This window comes from Aquarana catesbeiana, linkage group LG03 (genome assembly GCF_042186555.1).
Source record: "Aquarana catesbeiana isolate 2022-GZ linkage group LG03, ASM4218655v1, whole genome shotgun sequence".
In the NCBI taxonomy this organism is placed as follows: domain Eukaryota; kingdom Metazoa; phylum Chordata; class Amphibia; order Anura; family Ranidae; genus Aquarana; species Aquarana catesbeiana.
This window is the reverse complement of record NC_133326.1, coordinates 645,857,393-645,877,094: the sequence shown is the minus strand read 5'-3', so window position 1 is coordinate 645,877,094 and position 19,702 is coordinate 645,857,393. Positions and strand designations below refer to the sequence as shown.

Genomic DNA, 19,702 nt, shown 5'->3' with positions numbered 1-19,702 from the left:
ACTAAATAGCTTTTTCCCTTATGCTGGGGTCGCCAGTACGGTATTGTACATTGATATCATATACCCTCTCAAGCGTCTCCTCTCCAGAGAGAATAAGTTCAATGCTTGTAGTCTTTCCCCATAGCTGAGGCCCTCCATTCCCTTAATTAGCTTTATTGCCCTTCTCTGGACTCTCTCCAGTTCCAGCACATCCTTCCTGAGGACCGGTGCCCAGAACTGGATGGCATATTCAAGATGCGGATGGGCCAGAGTCTTGTAGAGTGGGAGAATTCTCGTTTTATCTCTGGAGTGAATCCCCTTTTTAATGCATGCTAATATGGCATGGCATGCCATTGCTGAGGCCGTCATCAACTAGGACCCCCAGGTCCTTTTCCAATCCTAGATTCCCCCAGAGGTTCTCCCCCCTAGCCAGTAACCTTGCGTTCATATTTTTGGCACCCAAACCTTACATTTTTCAACATTAAACCTCTTTTGCCATGTAGTTGCCCACCCCAATATTTTGTTTAGGTCTTCTTGAAAGGTTTACACATCCTGCGTAGAAGTTATGGCCCTGCTTAACTTGGTATTGCCCACAAATACTGAGTTTGAGTTGTTTATCTCATCTTCTAGATCATTTATGAATAAAGTAAACAGGATTGGTCCCAGGACAGGGCCCTGGGGGACCCCACTTTCCACACCAGACCACTCCGAGTACTCACCATTTATCACCACCCTTTGGACTCGCCCATGTAGCCAGATTTCAATCCAGGTATCAGGATCCATTAAGGGAGCACAGGAGCCGCCCCCCCCATCCATGAATTGCAATGCGGGGTGGGTGTTTTTTTGAAGCACTGATTAGAGCCAAAGGCTTTAATAGGCTTCAAAAAAGGGTGGGCTTGGGTCGCAGTAAATGTGGTCACAGCCCACCCAGGTGTGTTAGACTAGCGAATGAATATTCACTATTCTAACACTGGTCCTCCTCCCAGCCAATCAGGAAGCTGGTCTGAAAGGATAGGCAATCATATTGGACGCCTTGGAGGAGGAGAGAAGACGTACAGCCGCCGTGATGGAGGAAAGGGACACAGAAGCCACTGCCTGATGCTCGCCGCCCGCTGCTCAATGCCTGATGTCCAATGCCTGTTGCTCGAATGCCTGATGTCCAATGCCCGATGCTCGCTGCCTGATGTCCGATGCCTAGATGTGGTAAGTGCCAGACCGACTGGCAGACGGGGGCGTTTTGTTTGCCGCCCAACCCCCCCCCCCCAAAAAAAAACCCAACCAGCTGCCACTGCCAGGTACTCACCCTAAGGTCCATGCTGACAGACCTCAGTTTGTACAGTAAACACTTGTGGGGAACTGTATCAAATGCCTTTGCAAAATCCAGATACACCACATCCACAGGCCTTCCTGTATCTAGATGGCAGCTCACATCTTCATAGAAGGTTAATAGATTGGTCTGGCAAGAACGATTCTTCATGAATCCATGCTGATTACTGCTAATGATACTGTTTTCATTACTAAGATCCTGTATATAGTCCCTTATCATCCCCTCCAATAACTTGCAGACTATTGATGTTAGGCTAACTGGCCTGTAGTTCCCAGAGATATATATCGGCCCTTTTTTAAATATTGGTGCCATGTTGGCTTTTCTCCAATCAGCTGGTACCATTCCAGTCAGTAAACTGTCCATAAAAATTAGGAACAATGGTCTGGCTATCACCTGGCTGAGCTTCTTAAGGACCCTCGGGTGTAAGCCATCTGGTGACTTATGTTAAGTTTTTCAAGTCTATTTCTGATTCTGTCTTATGTTAGCCATCAGGATGCTTCCTGTGACGTTTTATGAGAATTAACATTACAGTCTTAGTTACTGTATCCCCTCCCCCCATTTCCTTTGTGAAGACTGAGGAGAAGAATATATTCAAAACCATCGCCTTCTCTCTGTTCTTTGTAGCCAAATTCTCTTCATCATCCTTTATGGAGCCAATGTGGTCTGGCCTCGTTTTCTTACTATTTATACACTTAAAGAATTCCTTGTGTTTTTTTTTACTCTCCTCCGCTATGTGCCTTTCATGTTCTATCTTAGCCACCCTGATTGCACTCTTACTTTTTTTATTGCATTCTTTGTAAAGTTGGAATGCTGACAATGACCCCTCAGCCTTGATTTTTTTTTTTGAAGGCCTTTTCTTTTGTTTTTATATGCATTTTTACCTTGGAGTTTAGCCACCCAGGATTTTCTTTAGCTCTTTTAAACGTATTTCCCGGTGGAATGCACTGGCCAATATCTTTATTTAATATGTTTTTAAAGCACTCCCATTGTTCTCCTCAGTGTTCTTTGTTCTTAGGATTTTATCCCATTTCATGTCATCTAGCAAAGAGCGTAATTGGCACTGATACCAAAGGCAGATATGTCTACATGTGATTTACCCCTGCAGGGGTGCTGCTATCTGGTGAGTGTGAAACTGAGAGGGGAGCACGAGTGTTATTCACTTCTCTGCACAGAAGCTGTGATCAATTTTCTGCATAAAGACACCTTGGAAAATCTGCATAAGTCAGTTTGGATAGTCACTTATAAGAAAATTATTTGCACAAGTCACTTTGGAAAGTCCCATAAGAACATTATAAATTTTCATTTATCATATTTATTTGTCATTTTTTGCTGCCGCTGTGTGGATTATTACAGTTTTTGCATCAAACTTTTATATATGTGTTTTTCTATGAATTAATCGTTGATTATAATTGAAGTTCTGGTATACACAAGCACTCTTCACTTCTTTGACTAGTACCTTTGTTGCACTTAATGATTTAGATGTAGGCGCATGTATATGGCGCATTTATGCAGATTTTGCACTGACCGACCTTTGATCACCACACATTTGAGTTTTTGGCATCTACACATTATATTTTACTTCACCTAGTGGAGTCCCCAGGGAAGGTAGCAGCCATATTTATATATTACCTAAGCGCGGAATTAAATATACTTATTATTTTATATATTATACTTCCCCTTCCAGCAGCAACCTAAAAATTATGTAGAGAGGTGAAGAGAGGGTGAGGAGCTGGGCCAGCACAGAGATTAATTAGACACTCCCAAAAGAGGAAAGGGCTATGAGATGCACTTAAGGAAAGGGCTGTGCCTGACTTTCCTGGACTAGTCCAAATTTTTAGAAAGTTTAAAGACACATTGTAAGAAAAAAAATATGGAAAAGAAAAGCATTGCAATTATAGGCTTAAAATACTTTTCTGTGGTTTTAACTGCAGCTTTTATAAGTTGGTGAGAGGGTCTCTTTAAGTAACATGGTCCGCAAACACATCCAGGAACTGTGATAAGTTACACAGTGTTCTACAGTGTCCTCCAGCTCTCACTGAATACTCCTTCCCTGATTGGGTACATAGGCACATTCCTTCGTGCAAAGGTGTCCTTTATCAACTTCAACTGATCACACATGTGTATGGTTGCAGATGTAGCACCCTCTAGTGTGCTACTAGTGTCAGTGTAGGCAAATCTATTTCTGACTCAAGGTTAAAGCAGTTGTAAAGGCAGAAGGTTTTTTTTATCTTAATCCATTCTATGCATTAAGATATAAAAAAAAAAATTGTGTGAAGCAGCATTGTCTAAAAATGTTTTTTGATCCGTCCGGTCTTCTCTAATCCTCCCATTCTTCCACAGTACCCAATCCATCTCCTGGTAGTTCAGAGCCTTTTTTTTTGTAGGGTGCATGTGATCGGCACAGGGCCAATCAGCACTGTCCAGACAGAGGGTCAGGGGTCATGTAGCCTCATAGGGCAGTCAGAGGAGAATGAAAACTCCTCCTAAAAGCTTTAATCAGACACTGATAGAAGTCACAAGACTGCAATATACTGCTGAAAATAAAACGTATTTAGCAGTTTATATTTACTAAAATAATTGCATTTTCATGTTCTGTGGGAGACCAGATATAGCGAATGCAGGCTCCTGGGTTTAGTATCACTTTAAGGTAACTTGGCCAATCCCCAGGCAGTGGCCCTGGCAGGGTGGTTAAGCCAGCCCTTAAATATGGATGAGTCAGGCCAGCAGGGGAGTCGATAGAAGATAGTGTGCTGAGGAGACTGTTTGTGGCCTGGGAGGGGGCCTCTGTGTCTGGGGGGCCTCTGCCTCAGGCTGGAGCTCAGGTTGGCTTGGGAGGATCCTGACAGCAGTGCGGTTTGAAAGGAATCTTCCCTAAGAAGCAGCAGGGAGCAAGGAGGACAGTGTGAGTACATCAGCACACCCAGAAATGCACAAGGGGAGAGACTGCCACCTTTAGCAAGCCTTTCAGGAAGACAGCATTGTGCTTCATCTTTCCTTTCTTTTGCCCTGGGAGATCTTCGGAGCAGCCAGGTGGGCTGGTAGTTCCTGCAGGCAGTAGAGCTGGGATGAGTGTCTACAGTGGAGTTGGAGATACTCCGGTATGCAGTCTACAATACATTGTGCTACTTTCTAAAGGACTGAGAGTTCCTAGTCCTTAAGGGGCTTTTGCACTTTTTTATTAAGCAGAGACTGTCAGCGTCCAGGAAGGAGGACAGTTTCAGGATCAAGTACATAGGGAGGAAGATTGTCCCTGTTTATTGTTGCATTCAAGTTGGGAATCCCATAATTTCTATTCCCCATCCAAGTTATTACCCCTAATAAATGTAGCACTGTCCCCGTAGGGCTCGCTGAGTGTTGACTTCTTGGCCTCTTTCTGATTACCTGCAGCTGGTTGGCAACGGTTTTCACTTAGTTGCTATGGGACTCCCACTTGGTTACTGAGGGCTCCCGCTTAGTTTCTGAGGATTCCTGCTTGGTTGCTAGGGGTTCCCGCTTGTTCCACCCCTACTCCCAAATGCTCGTTACTCAAAGACCAGTCCAGGGTATTTGTGTCTTTTGTATTTTATTTGGAACTTGGATGGGAGAAGGGATGAGTGGGATACTCAAACTGGAACTATTCACAATATATATGGACAACTCTCACTTGACCTCACCGGATTACTTGAGGAAGCAACCACACTGCTTTTAATCATACAGCCACAGGTATGGAAGGGTTAAGTCTTCTTGCTCTCACTAGCAGCAGACTTGATGCACTCTTATCTTCAGGACACTCTCTAGTCTCCCCTTGGTGCTGACACCCTTCCACTGACCTTCTAGCTGAAAGGGGCAGCCCTCACTCAAAGACACAGATCTGTACTCACAGTAGGCAGATTCAGATCCTTCCAGGATTTTCCTCCCAGGTGATGAAACATTTGTAGCTTCAATAGTTCCCTCCTTCGTTTGCAAGGATAGAAGGGAAGGGGGAACTTGGATGAATTGGGCCTTCAGCCCTGTGAACAACAGGCCAACTGTGGCAATCCTTGGGGATTAACAGCCCCTTTACTGACAGTCTTTGAATCCGGCTTGGACTTTGCACACCTTATGATGCTGACGGCCCAAGCTTGGCCTTTTCCATCTGGGATATTGATCTTCACTCGATCAATGCGTATTGACCAACCCAGATTCCAATTCTCTTCGATGGAGAGGAAGGTGTCCCATGGGGTGATCTGGATGAGTTCCGGTGTGGCTTGGCGACATATAGGAAGTCCCAGACGGCTTCATCACACCAGGCATCCCTCTTGCTCTCAATCTCCTCCATGATCTTCCTTGGGGTATATGGATAATTGTATCCATATTCCATGGCCACCTTCCTCTGAATAAGCCATTGAAGAGAACCTGGGGAGTTTCTGCCTATCACCTCTCCCAGGTGGGGCATTTGAGGTCTCCAGTTTGGTCATTTTTTCGTAGGCGTCGTTCTGTGCTCAAGGATTGCTGTCTCCCAGGGGCATGCTGTGATATTTAGATCCTAAATATACAGCGATAGGCTGTTAGGCTATATATAGCCATCAGCACCGCTGAAACTAAATCCAGGATTCATTGTAGGATACCTTTTGATGGCCCCCTCCCTTCCTGTGGCCGTTTCCAAAATCAGGAATACTATTCACATGCCCCTGTTCATAGATTCAGCTATACCTAATAAACTTTCTAACTTCTAAGTGCATCACTCACCTTACCGTTACTGTATATGATATTGCACCTCAAAAACAAGATAGAGAAACATATTCTCTTATCTGTCTCGTCTGTGAACCTTGGCCGTGTCCTGAGGAAGTCTAGCGGCGAAACGCGTAGACATACAAGGGCTCACTGCACAATAATCATAGATGCATATATGTTACAATCTTTATTCTCATAATTTTTATGTATTTGTTATTCTTAATACATTTATATTTTTATACGGTTACTTCTTCTCCATTGTTTCTTAGCCTATAAAGTCCGCTCCCCTGGTAATACTCAGTACTACCTTATTTCTGTGTCTTCATTAATTTACGGACGTGGCTTATTTTTGGTGCACTTCCTCTCTTGTCTTATCTTCAGGACACTCTCTAGTATCCCCTTTGTGCTGACACCTGTCCACTGACTTTCTAGCTGAAGGGGCGGCCCTCACTCGACAGGCCCCAAAGACACAGGTCTGTACTCACAGTAGACAGAAACAGATCCTTCTTGGTGTCTCCTTTCCAGTCAGCTCTGCAGGACCTCTGGGTTCAGCTTCTCTCTCTCTCTCTAGGCACCAGGGTCTACCACCCAGGGTCCCACGGCCTCCTCCACGAAGGAGAGGGCAGCCACGTCTCTCCCTCCTGGACTCTGATCCCCGACTCAACTAACTCTGAGCACATGTACTCTGGCTTTTATACAGTATCCCAGCATGCAATGCAGCACTTTTCCTCTGCTAGTTGCGAGGGCTGTAACAAAAGCCTGTGCACTCACTTGTCAGGTCCCCTTCCAATGTCCAATATGCCTCCCTATTGGACCAGTGTGGGACAGTCAGAGCAAGCTGAGCTGCACCTGAGTACAATGAGCAGACCTAACCAATAGATCCTGCTCCCTGGTAGGCATACTTACCAACTGTCCCGAATTTCACGGGACATTCACAGGATTTGGACCTTTTTCATGATTTTAGCATTTCCCGGTAAAAGTCCTGGGAAATTCTTTTTCTCCCAATTTTTCCCGGCTCCCCGCCGCCTCCGCTAGAGCCAGCCGGCCTCCATTTTCCCGAAGACCAAGAACAAGAGGCGGAGCCGGCCGGGTAACTGTAACACAAAGCCCACTGTGTGCCTTCATCCCGCCCAGCCCCTCCCACCCAGTTAAACCGCGCCTATTCCCCGCAGCCCCTCCCACCCTGACACCAGATGTAAGGAGGGCTCTGCTGAGGACACCTGATGTAAGGAGAGGCACCGCTGGGGATATCTGATGTAAGAAGGGGCTCCGCTGGGGACATCTGATGTAAGGGGGGCTCCGCTGGGGACATCTGATGTAGGGGGGGGCACCGCTGGGGACATCTGATGTAAGGGGGGCTGCGCTGGGGACACCTGATGTAAGGGGGCACCGCTGGGGACATCTGATGTAAGGTGGGGCACCGCTGGGGACACCTGATGTAAGGGGGGGCACCACTGGGGACATCTGATGTAAGGGGGGGCTCCACTGGGGACATCTGATGTAAGGGGGGCACAGCTGGGGACACCTGATGTAAGGGGGGGCTCTGCTGGGGACACCTGATGTAAGGGGGCTCCGCTGGGGACACTTGATGTAAGGGGGGACTCCGCTGGGGACACCTGATGTAAGGGGGGGCTCCGCTGGGGACATTTGATGTAAGGGGGGCTCCGCTGGGGACATCTGATGTAAGGGGGGCTCCACTGGGGGCACCTGATGCAAGGACGGACTCTGCTGGGACACCTGATGCAAGGACGGACTCTGCTGGGGGCACCTGATGCAAGGACGGACGGCAGGTTAAACACTCAGGGATCCCACTGATTCGGCATTATGGTGAGTTGAATGATTTCATTTTATATTACAATGTAATAATAGAAATAATGCACTTCAATCATCCTGACACCATAACAACCATGGTGCCGGAATAATTGAAGTGCTAACACCAGGTGTTTGGAGTATCTTTAGCTGCTGATTGTTAAACTTTCTAGAATACACATATTTCCATTGTTGTGTAGGATCTGGGGCTGCTGTCCCTCCATCCCTCTCCCCCCCCTTTCCCTCTCCATGCCTTATTCATCTCAGACTCTAACCACACCCCCTTTGAGCCACGCCCATTTAAGACACGCCCACTATTTTACGTAAACCACATCCATTTTCCAGGCACTAAGCAGGCCACATTTTTAATTTCCCCCTGTGCCATGCCTCAAATGCATGCCCCCATCCCCTAATTATAACAAGACTCCGCCTACAGCCCTAAATTTTTTTTTACAATGTTGGCAACTATGGGTAGGCAGAAAGCATTCTAAGTTTTACCTGACCATCTTCCTGGTAAGCAGAAAGACCAAAAACTTTACTCTCTTCTAGAACCTACCCAGTGCTACATAAACAGCAAAACAAAAACAGGCTCAAAGACTGTTCCGTGTGTATGGATGAAAGTGGAAAATGCTTGTTGCCTGGCTGTGCAGGAGTGGGGAACCCAGTCATCTGCAGCACCTGCAGGGGTAGTGCTACACAAACATTCCCTGAAAAAATTGGAGGATGCTTTCTGCAAAAGAATAAAATGGTGGTACACACCTAGCCCTGCCTTCTGCGACAACTTGTATGCTGCCCTTCACCCAACAGGACACCATGTGACATGGGTAGGTGGGGTGAGTGGGGCAACTTGCTATGTAGGGGGGCTGTACTACAGAAAGAGGGATATTCCGTGTTATGAGGTCCTAAACAAAATCTGACCCTGAATATGATGTCAGCCTGTTTGAGGAGACGACAGCTCATCTTCCCTTTGGGTATAACTTCTACAGGAAGTTCACATTCACGTGTCAGCTTATGGGTGCATGACCTGTTTTCCGCTAGTGATGGAAGACTAGTTTCAGTTCATGCCTCTGAGCCCATCTTGTCAGGATGTGGTTTTTCATCTCTGGTACATATTATTCACAGCTAGCAAAGTACCAAGTTAAATATATATTTCAGATTTCAGCACTGTTACACTTTGAATGACAATTACTCATGTCATGCAACACCGTACCTAAATTAAAGGGGTTGTAAAGGTAATTTATTTTTTTTTTAAAATAACTAACATGTCATACTTACCTTCACTGTGCAGCTCGTTCTGCACAGAGTGGCCCCGAACCTGCTCTTCTGGGGTCCCTCGGCGGCTGTTTCAGCTCCTCCCCGCAAGAACGAACCACCTTAATGCGAGCTCCCTCACATGGTGGTTAGTTATTGCGGGCGCGCTCCCGTGATACAGCCGGCGGCTATAGCCGCTCACTGTATCACTCGGCCCCGTCCCCCGGCGCGCCGCGTCATCGGATGTGATTGACAGCAGCGCGAGCCAATGGCTGCGCTGCTTTCAATCCATCCACTGCAGCCAATCAGCGACCAGGCTGAGCTGCAATAGAGATGACGGGAACGAGCAGCGGAGATTCGAGGTGTCAGGTAAGTAAAACGGGGGGGCTGGGGGCGGCGGTATTGTCAAAAGTTTTTTCACCTTAATGCATATAATGCATTAAGGTGAAAAAATGTTTACCTTTACAACCCCTTTAACTTTTTATCGATTTTGAGACAGATGGAGCTTTCTTTTGGTGGTATTTAATCAACACTGGGTTATTTTTTGCTATATAAATGAAAAAATACCAAAATATTTGAAAAAAACATTTTTTTTTATTAGTTTCTGTTATAAAATTTAGCAAATAATCGTTCTTCATAAATTTGGGGCAGATTGTATTTGCTACATCTCTTTGGTAAAAAAAAAAAAAAAAAAAAAAAAACAATAACAAATCAGTGTATATTTATTTATTCTGTGCGAAAGTTAGATTTTACAAAAAGACACATACATACATACAGTGCCTTGAAAAAGTATTCATACCCCTTGAAATTTTCCGCATTTTACAACCAAAATGTTACAACCAAAAAGGCAAATTTATTTTATTGGGATTTTATGTGATAGATCAACACAAAGTGGCACATAATTGTGAAGTGGAAGGAAAATGATAAATGTTTTTTCAAATTATTTACAAATAAATATCTGAAAAGTGTGGCGTGCATTTGTATTCAGCTCCCTTTACTCGAATACCCCTAGCTAAAATCTGGTGGAACCAATTGCCTTCAGAAGTCACCTAATTAGTAAATAGAGTCCACTTGTGTGTAAATTAATCTCAGTATAAATACAGCTGTTCTGTGAAGCCCTCGGAGGTTTGTTAGAGAACCTTAGTGAACAAACAGCATCATGAAGGCCAAGGAACACTTCAGACAGCTTAGGGATAAAGTTGTGGATAAGTTTAAAGCAGAGTTAGGTTATAAAAAAATATCCCAAGCTTTGAACGTCCCACGGAGCACTGTTCAATCCATAATCTGAAAATGGAAAGAGTATGGCACAACTGCAAACCTACCAAGACATGGCCGTCCACCTAAACTGACAGGCCGGGCAAAGAGAGCATTAATCAGAAAAGCAGCCAAGAGGCCCATGGTAACTCTGGAGGAGCTGCAGAGAGCCACAGCTCAAGTGGGAGAATCTGTCCACAGGACAACTATTAGTTGTGCACTCCACAGTTTGCGAGAAGCAAACATGTGGAAGAAGGTGCTCTGGTCAGATGAGACCAAAACTTACCTTTTTGGTCTAAAAGCAAAATGTGTGGCAGAAAACGAATGGCCCATACAAACGGTCGGACATTGATCGGACATTCCGACATCAAAATCCATGGATGTTTTCAGACGGATGTTGGCTCAAACTTGTCTTGCATACACACGGTCACACAAAGTTGTCGAAAAATCCGATCGTTCTGAACGCGGTGACGTAAAACACGTGCGTCGGGACTATAAACGGCGCAGTAGCCAATAGCTTTCGTCTCTTAATATATGCTGAGCATGCGTGGCAGTTTGTGCGTCGGATTTGTGTACACACGATCGGAATTTCCGACAACGGATTTTGTTGTCGGAAAATTTTATAGCAAGCTCTCAAACTTTGTGTGTCGGAAATTCCGATGGAAAATGTGTGATGGAGCCCACACACGGTCGGCATTTCCGACAACAAGGTCCTATCACACATTTTCCGTCGGAAAATCCGACCGTGTGTACAGGGCATAACACTGCAGATCACCCTGAACACACCATCCCCACCGTGAAACGTGGTGGTGGCAGCATCATGTTGTGGGGATGCTTCTTTTCTTCAGCAGGGACAGGGAAGCTGGTCAGAGTTGATGGGAAGATGGAAGGAGCCAAATACAGGGCAAAAGACTTGAGATTGGGTTGGAGGTTCACCTTCCAGCAGGACAACAACCCTAAACATACAGCCAGAGCTACAAAGGAATGGTTTAGATCGAAGCATATTCATGTGTTAGAATGGCCCTCCAATGCTTCTTACTGTGATAGCCAGCTATAGATGTGAGCAAGTGGTGTCTTTCTGTATCACTGTCGTGTTTTTTGGTCACGCAACACACTGACACCTTTGCTGCCATTGTGCTACATGCTGGGTGTTCAGTGTGCCCCTGCACCTTTAAGAAGGGGTGGCTCCCCTTCAGTCCACCTGCTCTCACTCATCCCCATTGTGGGGACACTCATAAGTTAGTATTAGGTACCACAGATACTGGGGTGCCTTGACGAGGCTCTGTGGCTTACGCATGCATTTGCAAATGTGTGCAGACTAAACCCCTACTTTTAACGCATACTGTTTGACAGGTTAATTGGTTGTCTGCGGGCTGGTGGTAAGTAAAGCTTGTTTTTTTCCATGGACTTATCCATGGCCCTGTTTGTATGTGTTAGAATGGCCCAGTCAAAGTCCAGACCTAAATCCAATTGAGAATCTGTGACAAAACTTGAAAATTGCTGTTCACAGACGCTCTCCACCCAATCTGACAGAGCTTGAGCTATTTTGCAAAGAAGAATGGGCAAAAATGTCACTCTGTAGATGTGCAAAGCTGGTAGAGACATCCCCAAAAAGACTTGCAGCTGTAATTGCAGCGAAAGGTGATTCTACAAAGTATTGACTCAGGGGGGCTGAATACAAATGCACGTCACACTTTTCAGAAATTTATTTGTAAAAAAATTTGAAAACCATTTATAATTTTCCTCCACTTCACAATTATGTGCCACTTTGTTTTGGTCTATCACATAAAATCTCAACAAAATACATTTACATTTTTGGTTGTAACATGACAAAATGTGGAAAATTTCAAGGGGTAGGAATACTTTTTCAAGGCACTGTATATTTGAAAATTGATCAGTCCTGATGTACTGATGGCCTATCTTATTTCGTGAGGCTTTAAAATGCCAGGACAGTACAAGTATCAACCCAAATGACCCCTTTTTGGAAAGTGGACAATCCAAGGTATTTCGTAAGAGGCATGGAAAGCTTTCAGGGTTTATGACACTAGGGTACTTATGTGGAAACATATTGCAAGCTGTGGGGAGGCAAACTTTGCAGACCCTGCCATGTCTTATTTACATTTCATAGGACATGCTAGAATGTTGTTATTTGTGATCCTGTAGAACTGGAATTGCACTGGCAATGGATGGACACATGTTAACAAGCACCTAAGGTAGGTTGGACGCACCCAGAGGTACATGGTAACCATGGGGCATTTATAAAGGGTACACAGTACAATGACATGAGTTCTGTAGATTGTATGATTTACACCAGCTGAAAGGATCTCATTATTACCTTTCTGCCTTGTCAATTATTAATGAGGACATGACACAAGTAACGTCTAGAAATGTAACAGAAATTTAATCCTTCTAAAGTGTACATATCCTTATATCAACCTGATCTCTGGTCACCATTTACAAACAAGCTACAATGACCTAGCTGGGTTCTAGAAATTAATTGTCCAGGTAAATTGCAGAAATACTGTACTGTAGGTAACTTGCTGAGAGAAGTCCTAGTATGCCATACCACCTAAATGGTTTAATCAGATGAGACTTGTAGTAATCGTCCACTGATCAGCTCTAATGCCGCGTACACACGGGCGGACTTTACGGCAGACTTGGTCCAGTGGACTTTTCGACGGACTTTCCGACGGACTTTCCGAATGAACGGACTTGCCTACACACGATCAACCAAAGTCAGACGGATTCGTACGCGATGACGTACGACCGGACTAAAACAAGGATGTTCATAGCCAGTACCCAATAGCTGCCCTAGCATCGTTTTTTGTCTGTCGGACTAGCATACAGACGAGATGACTTTTTGACCGGACTCGAGTCCGTCAGAAAGATTTGAAACATGTTTTATTTCTAGGTCCGTCAAACTTTTGGGAAAAAAAAGTCGGCTGGAGCCCACACAAGATCGAATTATCCGACGGACTCCGGTCCGCTGGACCAAGTCTGCCGTAAGGTCCGCTCGTTTGTACGCGGCATTAGACTTTAGATGACAGTTGTTTGATGACTTATTCTGGCGTTCCCTAGGATATTAATAGACAGAACAATGATTGTATTGGTGGACATTTGGCAGCATAACCTTTAATATGACTTCATTCAGAAAGGTACTTTCTGTTGCTGTCGGCCTCCTTTTTATTGCTGCTGTAATCAGACTTCCTGTTAGAGGATGGCTACATTCATTATCCATTGTATGTAGGAACTTGACCTTACCCCTGAGATGGACTGAGAATTATAGACTGTGGGATTTGTAGTATGGCCAGGTGGGGATAACGTCACTCCTACGCATACACGGGAGTTCACTCATATTCGGCATTGCCGAATTCGTACTGTGAGTTGCGCATTCAAGGGCGGACATTAAGTAGCTTTAATGCAGAAGAGACAAAGCATATCTCTTCTGTATTAAAAATCCTGCCTGTCCGCCGATTTTATTTCTATAGTCTAAAGTTCCACTTTAAGGCTCGGTTTACACTGCTGCATCATGAGACCTCAAGTCGCATGCCATGCCAAATTCATATGAGAGCTATCCAAACTGATGCTACACAAGTCGCTCCGACTTTAGAAAAGGTTCCCACGCTATTTTGGTCCGACTTGGTTCCCATTTCAGCCCATGTACAGGCTCCTAAATAGTATCCAAGTCGGATCAAGTTGGAAGGAAGTTCAACTTCTATCGCACCGAGCCTGAGCTACTTTGCCGCGTTTGTCACGCATGCGACAAAAAAATGCGCATAAACGCAGTGCAATTTCACATGTGTTCACAAAACGCTAAACGTAAATGGAGCCTAAAAGTGATAGGGTGGCTTTGCAGCTGCCCATATCACATTTAGGCCCCTTCACACTTTGCGTTTCCTAAACAAGTGACAAAACGCTTAGGAAATGCATGCTTATTTTGAAAATGAGTGAAAAACGCTCTGCAACGCGCGCCTCACTAACAATGCCATTCATTTCTAATGGCAGTCCAAATGCAATTAGCAGACGCGTGGTTTGTCGTGTGGAAAGTGCTCTACAAATGCGCCAAAATCCATATTGAAAAACAAGCAACACTCTGAAAATGTGCAGGAGTTTTTTTGGCATGTTTGTCAAGCATAGGACAGCCCATTCCAGTGAAAGGGCTTCCCTATGCACAACGTGCGGAAACACGCAAAGGGATGCAAGCGGGAACGTGCGTTCTCGCTATGCAAAGTGGGAATGGGGCCTTACACGAAAGCCGATCACCGGTTAAAAAAAAACAAAAAAAAAAACAGGTTGTGAGGTTGTTTTAACCACTTATATACCGGGACAGTTGTAAATAGACCTTGGTAGACAAGGGGTTAAAGACGGAATGTTCCTTTAAAATGCACTTAAATCAGACAAAGCATACATATTTAGAAAAAAAAACTTATTTCAAACATAATACAAGCCTTTATTTGGAAATTCACTGACTGTAAGATTGTTCAAAATAATAAAAATGTGGACTCCAGGAGGGATACCCCTTTAATTTTATGTGTTACGAGAGCTTGCTCCTTTAAGAAAGACCCCACTTTGACTGCATAAAGGTAGCGGATTGCATTCCATAAGGGCAGCACCCACTTACCCCACGCCCCATTCTTTCTCTATTGGCCTGAAATCTGCAGGGTGTGCGCTCATTATGAAGGATGTGGGCAGGCAGGGCTAGGGCTCTGCAGAAGTAAGTGTGACATCTAGAAATGCTGAGTGGTGGAGAGGGGCTGAGGAATTCATCATCTGTATAGGAGGAGGAGGAGGCGGAGGGGGCTGAGTGCCTGGAGGACAGTGATCTCATATATGGAGAAAAGAAGGGAGGCAGCCACAACAACAGCATAGGGACTCTGCATGAGTGCACCAGGATAGCAGCACCACCCGAGCAACAGGAGCAGACACTAAGGGGCCAACCACAGCTGGAACCTCGCCAACCGTCATGGAGGATGACACAGAGAAGAGCCCCCCAGATGGAGCATATGGTAAGATGTCTTTGTGATAGTATATACTGTATACTGCCTGGATGTAATTAGGCTGTAAATATAAAACTCCTGGTCGTACTCCGACAATCGACGTATTGTATTGTGCAGTCCATTGTGTTGGGACTTTATGCATCTCCCTTTAACCCTGCTCCCCCCTCCCTGTATTTCTTCCCATTACCAGGTGCCTATAACTACCCACAACTCCTGCAATTAACTCTTCAATCATGGCTGCCTCTACCTATAACTCCCCCCCCAATAACACGGTAGGGCTTATGTTGGCGGGCGTTGTTTTCTTTCCTTAGGAACGCACGTCAGCAAAATCCCATTGAGCAGTGCACATGGGAAGCCTTGTGTTTGTTTGGACGCAACATGTTCTTTTGATTTACATTGGAACTGCAGGCAAAGCAAGATGATCTGTATAGCAGGATATCTGCGCTAAACCCAATAAACAAGCAAAACAGTGCATATATATAAATATGTCAAATACATGTATAAAAGAAAAGGTGCTGCATCTAAAAAAAAATGAAATATTCAGTCCATAAACGTGTGTATCTAATAAAGATGCGCAATCCAAAAATTCAAACGAAGAGGCACATACAAATGCCAGCATGCGATAAAATAAACCAATGTGCTCAAAAAATGCAAAAATAAAAACAAAAAGCAAAAATTAATAAAAATGTGTGTAATCCAAAAAGTGCTTGACCCAATGTGAACAATCAGGATGAACTTCTCAGAAGAACAAACAATATTTCTGTTCATCAAACAAAGTTTCCCCATACTCCTTTCCCCGTCGAAGCCTTGTATGGGGAAACGCGTCGGGTGGAGCTACAAATCTTGACGTCATCACGCACCAGCTGTCTGCCATGAGCCTCGACTGGTTTTGAGTACACTGAATGCCGTTTTGTTTGGATGTCAATGCCTACCATTTTTCAAAGAATAAATACCTTTTAAATTTGAGTACTGCACCATGAAGCCTCTTCTTTTCATTTCCTAAATACATCCTGTGGAGGAATTTATTTTACTAGAAGTCTCTGAGAGGAGTATTTCAGCAGAGAAAAGCCGCTACAGGAGGAGGGATCCTGTTATTGGAAAAGTCAGTGGATACAACGCCTTGGGCCAAGTGATCCTTCCTGTGTGTGTCTATCCGATCTCTATAATTTGAGATCCATCACATCTGGTAAGAGGAGCTGTTTTTGCTTACTTTGTTTGATGAACAGAAAAATCGTTTGTTCTTCTGAGAAGTTCGTCCTGATTGTTCACATTGGGTCAAGCACTTTTTGGACTACACACATTTTTATTAATTACTGCTTTTTGTTTTTATTTTTGAATTTTTTTAGCACATTGGTTTATTGTATTGCATGCTGGCATTTGTATGTGCCTCCTCGTTTGAATTTTTGGATTGTGCATCTTTATTAGATACACAAAGCAAGATGATCGCAGCCCCTTCTTTTCGAACTTTTACGTTTGAAGTTCAACCACACGTAATTTGATTTAAAGAGCAAATGCGGCATTTCAAAAGAATGTTTGTCATCATGAGTCCTAATCATGCTTATTGCTACCTTAAAATCCTCCCATTATCTCGATAGTGATTCCTATCAATACATATAACTCCTGCCTCTATATCAATAATAATGCTTATCGCTTTTGAAGAGCTTTTCAGGCGCTTTCGAAGTGCTTTCCAATCATTTCAATGGAGAGGGGCATTTTTTTCACCGTCCTGCCTGCGCACTGCCGCAGTGTGAAAGCATTCATTCATTTAATGGTAATAGGTTTCAGTGAGCTTTTCAGGTACTTTTTTTAGCGTGGAAGTGTCTGAAAAGCGCCTCAGTGTGAAAGGGGTTTAATAGTGATGCCTATCCCTACCTATACCTCCTCCCCTTACCCCAGTAGTGTATTCTATCAATGTAACTCCTCCCCTTACTTCAATAGTGATTACTCTTACTACCTATAACTCCTCCCCTCCTCAATAATGGTGCCTATCACTACCTATACCTCTCCTTCTATTACTCTAAAAATGAAGCCTATCGCTACCTATAACTTGTCCCCAGGCATCAGTGGTAGTAATAAATGTCAAGGTGACAGTATTCCGTGGCGGTTATAAAAGCCTGAGCATCAGCAGTAGTATTAAATGCCAAGATGTCAGTGGTCAGTGGGAGTAATAAATGCCTGGGCATCAGTGGTAGTAAAAAATGCCCAGTAGTTAGTAGCACTAATAGATTCCTTGGAATCAGTGGTAGTACTTAATGCCCAGCCGTCGGTAGTTAGTGGGAGTAATAAATAGCTTTATGTCATAAGTCAGTAGGGGTAATACATTCTCCAGTGTTAGTAGCTAGTGAAAGTAATAAATGTCTCTTCAATCAATTATAGAAATGATGCTCCATCACTGGTGTCAGTGGTCAGTGGGAGGAATGGTGCCCTATTATTGTTATCAGGGGTCATAGAGAGGAATGGTGCTCCATTAGTGGTGTTCAGTGGTCAGTGAAAGCAGTGGTGCTCCACAATTGGTGTCAGTGGTCAGTGGGAGGAATGGTGCCCCATCATTGGTGTCAGTGGTCAATAAGAGGAATGGTGCTCCATTATTGGTATCAGTGGTTTTTGAGAGGAATGGTGCTCCATTATTGGTAACAGTGGTCAATGTGATGAATAGTGCTCCATTATTGGTAACAGTGGTCACTGAGCGGAATGGTGCTCCATTAGTGGTGTTCAGTGGTCAGTGAAAGCAGTGGTGCTCCATCATTGGTGTTCAGTGGTCAGTGAGAAGAATAGTGCTCCATCATTGGTATAAATGATCATTGGAAGGAACAGTGCTCTGTTATTTGTATCTGTGGTCAGTGAGAGGGCTGCTGCCCAATCATTTGTACTCAGTGGTCAACAGGAGGAATGGTGCCCCATCATTTATGCTCTGGATCAACTGTGGGTATAGGATTGGGTATATGGGATTGTATGATATATTTTATTTGATTTATTTTTTTTATCGTTGAACTAGATGGACTTGTGTCTTTTTTCAACCTGACTATGTAACTATGTAACTATTTTCAGTGGCACTTACCACTTTGCAGGCTCTAACTCTGTTTCTTTGCCTTTCACTACCTAAAACTCCCAAAGATGCCAATCACTACCCATAGCTCCCAACTGTTCCTTTTTTATTTGAGGGACTGTCCTTTTTCTGGAACCAAATCCTCATTCTCCCTTATTCTTCCTCTTTCACCTGCTGTATTGCCATCTATAAAAAAAAGCATTATTTAAAGCGGATACCGCCGAAAAAAAAAATAAAAGTCAGCAGCTACAAATACTGCAGCCGCTGACTTTCAAAATATTAATACACTTACCTGCCCAGGGTGCGCGATCTCACTGGTCCCTGCTGTCTTCTGGGACCTGTGTGTCTCCCAGAAGACAGCATTGGCGACGGAGGAGGGGCCAGACATGGCGTAGATCTCCGAGGATACTGCGACGATCTGTGCGTTGAAGTGGGAGCAAATACCTGAATTATACAGGTATCTGCTCCCCCCTCCCCCTTGAAAGGTGCCAAATGTGACACCGGTGGGGGGGAGGTATCCGAAAAGCGGAAGTTCCATTTTTGGGTGGAACTCCACTTTAATTACTAAAAGTGTTGCACTAAACATTTCATTCCACCTCCAAAATTTTTGCATTTGTTATATTAAAAAGCAGTAAAAAAGAACAGATAAGGATGAAAAAAGTGGGTTTAACCACTCATTTTTTGTATGGCTTCATGTACACGGGACGTTTTTACAACCTCTCCTGAACAATTTAACTTGACAGATAGTAACCGACCTTTAAAATGTCAGTTTTGCTGCGTTTACATGCTGCGTTTAGCGGCGTTTTGCCACGTTTTTTTTCAAACAGCCAAAAATGAAAAACACCTAGAAACGAAATGCGGTTAAGCGCGAGTTACCACGTTTAGACAGGTTTAGCGATTGAAATGCCTGTAAACTCAGCTTCTGAACGCATTTTTTTGCGTTCCAAAAATGCCTCTAAACTCAACTACCTAGAAATGGATGTAAATGACCCTGTGTACATGGACTGATAAGATAACATAGAGAAGAGTTCAGGGCAGTTGAAAAAAAACACCCAACTGCTCCTAAACGTCCGTTTAGCAGCAGGTGTGTACATGAGGTCTAAAGTATATCTGTCCACGTCAAGGGCCAATCATCTGCAGGTAATCACTGCGTGTCTGATTACATAAGAATGGCCTCAAATACAGTGGGGATGGAAAGTATTCAGACCCCCTGAAATTTTTCACTCTTTGTTATATTGCAGCCATTTGCTAAAATCATTTAAGATCATTTTTTTTCCTCATTAATGTACACACAGCACCCCATATTGACAGAAAAACACAGAATTGTTGACATTTTTGCAGATTTAT

At 44.1% G+C, this 19,702-nt stretch overlaps 1 protein-coding gene across 2 annotated transcripts in view; it reads left to right on the top strand.

Annotated features, from left to right (window-relative positions):
* The first annotated feature begins 14,953 nt into the window (after positions 1-14,953).
* SLC44A2 (solute carrier family 44 member 2 (CTL2 blood group)) overlaps positions 14,954-19,702 on the top strand; it is a 143,238-nt gene continuing 138,489 nt past the window's right edge. Inside the window, exon 1 of one of the 2 annotated variants that reach the window (XM_073622576.1) lies at positions 14,954-15,318. In XM_073622576.1, coding sequence (XP_073478677.1) covers positions 15,276-15,318 — 43 coding nt within the window. In that variant the 5' untranslated portion in view covers positions 14,954-15,275. The remainder of the gene's footprint in view (positions 15,319-19,702) is intronic. The other variant, XM_073622578.1, reaches the window with a different exon arrangement.